The 10,893-nt window shown below is 45.8% G+C and overlaps 1 protein-coding gene across 1 annotated transcript in view; it reads right to left on the reverse strand.

The window, feature by feature from the left end:
* The window catches only part of ELL (elongation factor for RNA polymerase II), a 176,845-nt gene extending 166,042 nt beyond the window's left edge, over positions 1–10,803 (reverse strand). Inside the window, 1 exon segment of the mRNA XM_033954987.1 lies at positions 10,514–10,803. Within this exon segment, the coding sequence (XP_033810878.1) occupies positions 10,514–10,648 (135 nt within the window). The 5' untranslated portion in view covers positions 10,649–10,803.
* Between the last annotated feature and the right edge of the window lie 90 nt (positions 10,804–10,893).

Raw genomic sequence — 10,893 nt, forward strand, 5'->3', positions numbered from 1 at the left:
CACAGTGAAAAAAGTTTGCTCACAACACCCGCCCGCTTAGAGGGAACACTGGTTCTTACCTGTTAATTTTTTTTCCCTTAGACGCAGCAGATGAATCCAGAGACCAATGGGATAGCCCACATCTACCAGCAGGCGGAGATAGAGAAACTGATTAACAGGTGGTCCTATTGGCTGGCACTCCTCCTGTCTCATCAGTATAGCTCCTTGCCCAAGCACATTTAACCATCAATAGGCATAGCATGTAAAAAACTTCTTTCCCAGAACAAATCGCAAAAGGCAACGATACAGAATACAACCATCAACAACAACCAATCACGAAAGTCGCACACAAAAAAACCGACAGCCAAATACCAGAAAGAGTGGGGCTCTGGATTCATCTGCTGCGTCTAAGGGAAAGAAAATTAACAGGTAAGAACATAATTTTTCCTTCCCTAGCAATAGCAGCAGATGAATCCAGAGACCAATGGGATGTAGCAAAGCAATCCTCAATCAGGGTGGGAAGTAAACGCCGGCTCCGCAACAACCGACGCACTAAACGCATCTACCGCATGCGCCCCCACATCCAACCAGTAATGCCGAGAGAAAACACTCTCGGAAGACCAAGCAGCCGCGAGACAAAACTCCTCCAAAGAAAAAACCTCTGGACCGAGTCCAAGAAGTAGCCACCGCTCTGGCGAAATGGTCATGAAGTGCTTTCGCCAATCGCTTTCCTGCCATCAAGCAAGCATAAAGGTAATCTAAACAACTAAAAGTCATGAGAAACCTTGCTCGCTGAGAATTCTACGCACTTTCAAAGAATGCAGTGAATAAAAGCACCGCTCCCCATTTCCCCTCCCCGGAAGAAGGAAGGAAAAGTGAGCGTGTCATAAAAGAAAGGATGACCCTCCTTAGGAATAATTGCGGCACCCTCTGAACTGATACCCCAGAGTGTGGAAATCAGAAATAGGAATCCCCGCTGAGCAAGGCCAGCAAGTCGGAAACTGCAGAGCCTAAACCATGGCCACAAGACACCCCGTGTTCCACAGCACAAGGAGGAAATGAAGTCCTCGGTAAACAGCAAGGAAGAACTTGAAAATTGTACTCCGGACAGGGCTTTCCAAGAGGGGTACAAATATACCGTACTCCAGTTAGGAACTGAACTACATGAAGCTGAGAAGTAATCGAAGAGCCATATACCTAGCCCTTGTAACAAAATAAGAATGGCACTTGAAGCTGAAGGGAATTGAACGCTAAGCCCTTGGCCATACACCTGTGCCAAAAAGGAACCATGGAAGGGAGCAAAGTTGAGAAGTATCCAAGAAAGGCAAAAAACTTCCAACAGGAAGCAGAAGCCACAGGCAATAGTCTGCAGCGCCTGGATAAGAGAAGAAACAACCTGCTCCGCATAACCCTTACACGTCAGTCATGACCTCACCAAAGCTAGGTCGTAATACCAAAGAAGTACGAATATCCATGTTGATCGGACCCCAGGCGAGCAAATCTGGAGATACCAGGAAACTTAAGTCCGGCTGACGAAAGACTCATCAGATCCACACAGCAAGGATGGCGCAGCCAAGCCAGAGATTCTACCAATACTGCGCCCGGAAAGCGAGCATGAGATGTCAAATCCCAGCCAACATCAGCCAGGGGTAAACACTGAAAAAGAGAACCAGAGGTGAGAAAGAAGCCACGCTGTTACCCCCTCTAACTCCCACTCCCTGTGTCCGCTGAAGAAGCTAGGAAGCATAGAATTGCGAGACGAGGCCATGAGGTCTAGTTCCAGGAGATCTCACGTCCATAACAAGAGCTGGCACGCCTGAGCCAAAATTCCCAATATCCAGGATGTAGAAAATACACTACTACCAACATGTACACGTCCTAGAGTGTACACAGTGCTGTACACTGCAACATACAATAAACGGGCCATGCTCAGATTCCACGGAGAGAAAGACTATCCAAACCCTTTGCCTGACCCGTAAAATGAGCCGACAACAGAAGAGGAAGATGAGGGTTCACCTATTGAAGCAGAACAATAACTGTACCTGGCAACCGAGTACATCACCACTGCCCAAGCTGTAGAGAAATCTCCCCATCACAACACTTACTGAAAAGACCCTCAGCGGTATTTAGTAAGAAGGGTCTGAAGCTCCAGAAAGGTAGCCAGACCCTGCTCAAGAGTAGAAGAATGAACAAGTACTGAGGCGCTTCATAAGACCAGACTCCTGGAGCTGAGGATGGAAGGCACCGAGCCCCCCAACCCGACAGCCCGGGATGTAAAGAGGCCCTGAGCCAGTCCAGTAAAGACCTAGGTATGCCATTTAAAAGAAAACTCTTGCTGAGCCATCAAATCATACAGAGAGATGCATGAGGAGCCAACCAAATAATTGGAGCCCTGACATACCGGGAACCACCGGAACAAAAGCGACTGCTGTAACGCGACAATGGGAAGGCAAGCCGAAGTTCCCAGTGGAGTCAGCAACATGGATCCTATAACCTGCACAGAATCCCAGACGCTGGGTCATGGGGACCAAAGAAGAATGCAAATGCGAGACCGTGACTCATCACCCTAGTCTCTGTGAAGAACACATACCTCTTCTATAGGACTAAAACCTCTCCTCGATATATCTACAAATAGTACAGGAGAAAAGAGCGTTGTGCAAATTCGAAGATTCACGTCCAAAGATCTGAGGAAAAGAAACCACCTAGTTCGTGTCAATCAAATGGCCCGACTGGAAGACATCCAAATCAAGCAATCATTCAAGAATAAATAAGGTGAATCACCTGGTAGCGCCAAAACCGCACCACCGCCTACATTTTCTAAAATGTGCCTGAAGCCTTGGGTAGGTGAAAAGGCATGTCCCAAAACCGAAAGCGCTGCTAAAAGAGAGGCAAGCAAACCTAGTGCGGACACGGAGACCATAGTGAAAATGTAAATATTCTTCCAGAGTTTCTGCAGAAACGTGTAACCCTGAGAAACTAATTCAGCAGAATGGGATCCAATGCCCATATGTCCCTAAAAGGAAAAACGCACTATATGAAAGCTAGAAATGCCTCCAACCCCCAAAGGCCGAAGAGCTGTCCTTCGCCACCTACCAAAGCAAGAACCCAAACCCAAAGAAAAATAATAGGGATGGAACTAACTGCCAAGTTATGGATTCCATGAATGCCACCCCTCCAATACTATATAATTAATTGGATGCTTTCTATCCCGCCAATACTTTTCAGTTCTTGGTGGATTACCACAAGAGTTAGCCTCAGCACTGCCATGGAGAAAACATGGGTAAAAGAAGTATGTGGCGGAATCATGGAGGGCAATCAGGAATCGTGAGATCATTTAACAAATGTCTGGAAAAGAAACCGGAAAAGCGGCAAAGACAGGTCGACCAGAGTGAGGCGCTATCAAGCTAATGGCGATATATCGAATACAATAAATGCCAGTAATGCCCCTAGATCGTCCCATTTAGGGGCCAGATTTGAAAAGAGAGAGCGCCTGCATGCAGCTCGGGTACAGAAAGAATCGGAGCGGAGTAGCCTTTACCATGAACTAGGGGAACGCCAGAAATGGCCTGTTCAATAGCGTAGGAACAGGAAAAGCATAGGAAAGGAATAAAGGTATTCCCCCCACCATAAGCGGACAAGTTCCGCCAGGGCACCTAGCACAGCCGCCCCAAAACTGTTCCAATCCTGAACACCAAATAGTACCACTAATAGCCACGTCTATAGCGCCACCAGACCCATGCAGTGCTGTATAAATGCACAAAGAAGCCTGAAAATATGCAATGCAGTAAATCCATGCCATGCATGGACCCCGGGAGAGAGTAAGAGATACCCCTGAATAGAAGACACGCTTACCTCTGATCGCACTCTGCAGCGCTCTGCCTTCCCCTGACACAGGCCAGAACAAGCAGAACCTGGAAGCAGGGAACAGAACCGAGTCTTCCTCCAAAACGCCCTCATGCAGATCAGAATGGGCCACAATGAAGAGGAAGTGGCTGCGACTCAAATGCCCACTCATGAGAACCAAAGAACCCATTGAGGCCTCCCGCAGCACGAACAGCAAAGCCTCCCCGATTGAACATAACAAGAGGGACATGCGATCCCGCAGAACCTTGAACCAAGGCCACGCTGGAGAAGAGGAAGAAGAAGAGCGCCAAAGCAACGGCATACTGCAGGAAAAAAAACACGCTGCGCGCCTCCCGCCCGTCCTGCGATGCCAGCAAGCAACTCGGGAGAAAAACACACTCCGAGCTCACGCGGCTCAGCAGCAGCTGGAAACCGCCCATGCCTCCGACCCCGAAGTCACCGGGGCCGCGGTAGACGGGAAGCAAAGCCAGTGGTCAATGAAACTCCCTGAACGCTGTGGCGGTCCCACCAGCACAGGAGCATGAGCGCGAGCCCCATGCTCGCCAGAAGATACCAGTCCCAGCATGCCTGAAAATCAGCTTACCGGAATAAACAAGCAAAACCCAGCCGCAGTACACCCTGACGCAGGACAGGTCCGAGGAGAACACCAGTAATACCGTTTAACAAGGAAAAATGTGCCTGCTCCATAGAGCGGCCGTATTAACACCCCTGTAGCTAACTGCCACACAATTGAAAAACGCCGGGGCACGCAGTAAACACAATGGCGCGAAGCCACGACGTGCTCTACAGGGCAGTAAACAAACATGTGCTTACCGCGCGCGGGAATGGAACAACTCTTCCAAGTAACCCAAAGTATATACCCGGGCCCTTCCTTGAATACAATACACCAATCCGTCATACCTGACAGGCAAGAAAACATTGTCACCACCGCACCAAAACCAGCGCGGCAACGAGAAACCACAAAACCGCCATGCCACACCAGACAGGACAAAACCCGCACACGCACAGTTCCAACCATGTGAGCAAATATTTACACCTCGGTTTCAGTGCAGATAGATGCCTGAAATACCGGTCTCTCAGCACATGCAGGGTAGAAATGCAATTCAGCCCATGTGGTCTCTTTTTTTTTAAGGGAAAGAAGAAATGAGAGACCAAGGCAGGCCCTCTATCACTGGAGGGAGGGTGAGGCAGGGACAAGGGAGGGCCCAAGTGTAACCTCTAAAGCCGGCACCGTCCAGCCGAACACCCCTGTCTCACTGAAGAGGGAAACCTCAACAGGAGAAATAGAAATGCAGTCTCACTGAAGAGGGAAACCTCAACAGGAGAAATAGAAATGCAGTCTCACTGAAGAGGGAAACCTCAACAGGAGAAATAGAAATGCAGTCTCACTGAAGAGGGAAACCTCAACAGGAGAAATAGAAATGCAGTCTCACTGAAGAGCAAACCTCAACAGGAGAAATAGAAATGCAGTCTCACTGAAGAGCAAACCTCAACAGGAGAAATAGAAATGCAGTCTCACTGAAGAGCAAACCTCAACAGGAGAAATAGAAATGCAGTCTCACTGAAGAGCAAACCTCAACAGGAGAAATTAGTTATCCAGCCACCGCCATAATCCAGGAGCTAGTTGAACAGCGACTTGCACCTGCTGGGAGATAGAGCATACTGATGAGACAGGAGGAGTGCCAGCCAATAGGACCACCTCTTAATCAGTTTCTCTATCTCCGCCTGCTGGTAGATGTGGGCTATCCCATTGGTCTCTGGATTCATCTGCTGCTGTTGCTAGGGAAATTATTGCTACCTACAACAACTTCATCAGGCAAGAAGGCAGTTCATTTATCCACAGACCACTTTGTCAACCACTGATGCAAAGTTCAAAAGCATTTGCAAGTCAGGAAAAAAACTAAGTGAATTTTTGAAAAATCTGCAGGTTAAGCAATTCTGTTATAAAGTGCCTTGTCTTGAGCTTAAATAAAGCTTGACAACCCATGACTGATACTTTTCCTGGATATCGGAGCGGGCCCTTGGCAATAGGGTTGCCAATTTTGCTGAATTTGCAGTGGCTCAGCCACCACTGACCAACACAAGGTAATTAATGTACTGTACCACAGTTTTGCAACAACTTTGATGACTAATTTATAAAAATATGTCGGAGCAAAGCCTAAAGCATGGTAAGCACAACAAGCTAAGCTGTATTGTAAAATATTACAACTCCAGCTCATTTGCAAAAGGACACCAAAAAATGGTTCTGTATAATAACACAGTGTATCTGCACATGCAAATGATGCATGTCTTTGGGACCTTAACTCTGACCAAAGCAAGGCCGGGTCCAAGATGAAACAGGATGGCTTTTACAGCAAAAATGATACTCTTTCAAATGACATAAAGAAGGAAAAAAAAACCATTAAAAACTACACACAAGAGATATTTGGACCCAAAATATGGTGAAAATTTGCATAAAAGTGACATCACGTCTTTATGTCTTTGTTTCTAATTGGTTGCAAAGCCTCCTAGTGCAAATCCTAGATACGTCATGGGCCATGACTACTGGTCCAGTATATGGCCTGAATCAGGAGTCAAAGTAGGCCTTAACTTTCTTATTGTAATATTTTTCACATAGTTTGCTTATAAGAAGGGAGGCAAGCTCATGTTAAGTTCTAAACTCTGCATAGAACTCAAAAGGATTGTACTAATCCAAAAAAATTTCAATCGCCCAGCATATTTTATTTGGCTGCAGCGCCTGGACAAAGTGGAAGTTTTGTGTTATGAAGAGCACGGCACTCTGAAGGTGACATCCATTCAGCTGCCTGTAAGTCTTGAACCACTAGAGATCCAGCTGAAAAATGTTTAAAGATTTAGTAAAGAGACCCTAGTGAATGTCCACACATAATTTTATTCAGTTTGGAGGAGGTCGCGTGTGAACGATTTTCAAAATCGATCCACTTGACGTGGAATGACCCATTTATTAATGTCACCCATAATACACAAAAAGTGGATATTAAAAATAGCCATCTCCTTCCTGTCTCCCAGCTAAGAAAATACTACACCAGAGGGAATCATAACACCCTAAATAACAGCTGCTCCCATAAGCATTACCATCACAACTGGATGAAAAATTTATACCTACGTTATTTTTAACAGCAATTACAATTTTTTACCCTATTTGGTATTTCCATTGAATATAATTACCAAGGTATAATTACCAAGATTTAAATCCATTTAACTGATCTTGAGGAGGCCTGATCCATTCTAGTTGAAAAGCTATCAATATGTACCTACTTGAGATTTATGGTTTTCTCTAATGTTCTGCATATAGAGCTCTTTTTCTAAATTAACACCAAAACTACAGACTGCCCTATCAATAATAATAATAAAACCCTAAGCGCACATGCGCATTCCTACCTGCATGATCCGTGATACGTGGCAGGTAGGAGTGCGCATGCGCGCTTAGGGTTCTATTAGTTTGGGAGGAAATGACCAGGGCCTCTGGAGCGCAGAGTGGCGACAGAGACAGTGCGAGCCGATGGGTGGCAGCGGCACTGGTGGCAGGAGTAGGAACTCTGAGGGAAGTGCGACCGGGGAATTGCCGCAAGGTGACAGGTGGCGGAGGAAGAGGAACAGCAACAGTGGCACTGGCGGCAGCAGCAGAAACTCTGAGGGGAGTCAGGGAGGGAGGTAACAGGAAGGCCTACTGCTGGACATGGGGAGTAGGGAAGAGGTGCTGCTAGACAGGGGGGAGGTAAAAGGAAGGGAGAAGGGCTACTGCTGGACAGGGGAAGCAGGCAAGGGGTGGTGATGGATAGCCGAGGAAAGAGAGAAAAAGAAAGACAGACAAACAGAAAGCGGCCAGGGAGAGACAGACAGAAAGCGTCCACATCTATTCTAGCACCCGTTAATGTAGCCGGCTTAAAGACTAGTCTATGAATATTCAATTGATTTTTTTTCAGGAAGTTTACAACTTAGCTTTTAAAGTTTTTAGCTTGATCTAATTTTTTTACTGTCTTATTTAGCAGATTGTTCTACAAAGTATATTAATTATTACTATACATTTTAAAGGTATTTTATGGTCTATTTATAGATTGACATGTTATTTGAAATTGTATTATGATGCATTCAATATATTTTTATAATTACCCCATATAGGTCCCCTTTTATCAAGCCGCATTAGGGTTTGTTTTTTTGGGAGGGTTTATTGCCGGCTGCTGCAGTAAAAACCCTAAACAGTGGTGTAGTAAAAGGGAGTGGGGATGTGGTCTTGGTGGGGACATAAGCACTTGTCCTTCTCCATGCTCCCCCTTCTCTTCCCCCATACCTTTTTAACATTCATAGTGCGAGCCAACCCCAACCTGCTGTTCGAGCCAGCATCAGCCCTTCCTCTAACATCACTTCCTGGACCGGGAAGAGCCAATGCAGGCGCAAGCAGCAGGTTGGGGTTGCTGCTTGTGCCGTGAATGTTAAAGAGGTATGGGGAAGGGGCACGTGAACATGGCAGGAGGGGGCAGCACCACTCCGGGCGCCTCTCACCCTCGCTACGCCACTAACACATCTTGATAAAAGGAGATCATAATTTGCAAACAAGTGCAACATTAACTAAGCTAGATTGTTTGTCCATGGAGAACCCAATTACAGATAGTGGGATACACAGTGACTCATCTGATATATGAGATCATCATCATCATCTGAGATGATACAATCTGTGGCTACGGCACCTCTCTTGTCCATAGAGAAGAATCAGACTTACATAAGATAGAATAAATGGGTAAGCTAATTTGTTAAAAATATCAGCCAGTAAACTAAATCAAGTCACTTGTACAAAGATAGCCTTATTTGCCAGTCTCTGTTAATGGCCATTAGCCTTTTTACAGCTCATGTTCATCTGTCCACTTAAGTATAGCCACTGAGAGGATTTCTATTCACACACACAAAAAAAATATCTCTTCATTCACATGAAGTTGACCCAGATACCACATAAGATCAATATTCCACTAGTACCATGGCAACATATGGCTTTATCTGAATAACCAATAGCCATATAGTTCCATAAGCTGAAATAATTTTTATGGATTCTTTTATAACCAAGGTAAAAAAAAAAAAAAAGAGACAAGGATTTCCTACTTGTTGCAAATACAGTGATAAAATAATTTCTAATATCCATCATATAACTAACATGCTAATTGATATCATACCTTATTTGGCTACCCAGGAAAAACAAATAAAGAGAGGCTGTGGTACGGGCATGCGTTCCTACTTAGTCATCAGCAAATGTTCAAGCCATAGAAATGCTTATCAAATCCTTCAAACACTTGACTTTTTTTTTTATAAGAACTGCTAAAAACTGCTATAGCAAATTTAATTGAACACAAACTAATTAAGGCTTCCCCAAATATTCAAGCGATCAGGCCTTAAATACTAAAAAGGAGAATAAGCAGAAGCACTCTTGCTAGTCATAGCTCATGTTTGAGGTCCAAAATACATTACTACAGGTATTATGAATGTGGCCTTTCAAGAAAGGCCTGAATGGATGGGTTTGTTCCTTACATCAAGTCAACATTTCAGCTGTGCTGAAAAAAATGCCTGTACCTTTACCCTCAAAAAACCTAAATGAGCTTGGATACATACATACAGGAAAGAGAAGCATTGGAATATACAGAAATACACCCCCCCCCCCCCCCCCATTTTAAAAAAATGAATTAAATCCCCATATATAGGCAATTACACATTATGTTCATTATTGATAATCTTTTGTAAACCGGGTAGAACTTTTTGATAACACGGTCAATAAGTGTAGTGTAATGTACCCCTCTCCATACACACAACCTAGGTCTCCAGCACTGAGCTACAGCTATATTTTAACTTTAAAATTATTCATTTTTCCTAATCTAAACTCAGGGTGAGTTACCAACTAGTTCCTGCAGAAGCTTACAATTAAGTTTTGTACTCAAGGCAATGAAAACATATGGTGGTATCATAAAGAGAAAAGTTCTCCCTCCATCTACACAGTACTAAGATTCTCCTACAGTGTAGGAGAATCTTAGTAGTTGGAGCACTTTTCTCTTTAAAGTAGGACCTACACTCTTCCCATCTTGCCGTTTTTCAGTCCTTTTCCTCCCCAGTGTTTTCCTCCATCAGGATCCCCAAATTATCAGAATTTATGAAGAAGAAAAGAAAAAGGCAGGCGATCTCCAGCACCACCTCTAACAGGATACTGGGAGCCAGCACTGAGCTCTTCTCTACTAATAGCCACCCCTCTCAGGACAACGCGGTATATACCACCAAACCGCCATCACGTCCTCTGACCCGGTGTTAGGACATATTGGGGGCCGGGTGAGAACTCTCCTGGGACAGAGGGTCCGGACAAACTTCAGGAAGATTCTGAATCACAGTCTGACCCCGATCCCTAGTCCCCCTCCACCACCTTCTAATGAGGAAGCTATAAAGTCTGGAGCTAGAGAGCACATCTTCCAGTTCCCCTAGAATCTGAGGGCACCAGCAGTACCCCTTCTTTTCCTTGAAGTAGGCCCTTGCTGGTGGGCCAAGAGCTCTCAGCACACCGCACCCGTGGAGGAGGGTGTCGAAATAGCAGCAGCATCAAACATCCCCCCCCCCCAGCCACCATGCCCCTCCCCCTCCCTTTCTCAGAGGGAGTTTGTGGTAACAGGTTTCTCCTCCTCACCTTGCAACTCTGGTAGCTCTCGAAGGCCTTCAGGGCGCTGTCAGTCAGCTTGACGTGAAAGACGGAGATCTTGCTGCCATCGCTCACCCTACCGCAGGAGAGCCCGTAGCTCCGCTCCTCCTTCAGCGTCGCCATCTTGCCACCATTTCTCCCACTCAGCGACTAACCGGGACGCGGCACGAGCTCAGCAGTGGAGGGGGAGGGGGGAAGAGAAAAAGCGCAAGACAAGGGACAGAACCACCGTCACCAAAAGCAGCCGCCGCATGCACGTCACCTCCCTCCTCTTCTTATCTCCCCACCCCCTTCACTCATTATTCATGAAGCGCCGTGACGCAATGCGTACCGGGAATTGATGGAAAGGCAGGGAGAGAAGCCGAGCC

The sequence above is a fragment of the Geotrypetes seraphini genome, chromosome 8 (genome assembly GCF_902459505.1).
Source record: "Geotrypetes seraphini chromosome 8, aGeoSer1.1, whole genome shotgun sequence".
NCBI lineage: Eukaryota > Metazoa > Chordata > Amphibia > Gymnophiona > Dermophiidae > Geotrypetes > Geotrypetes seraphini.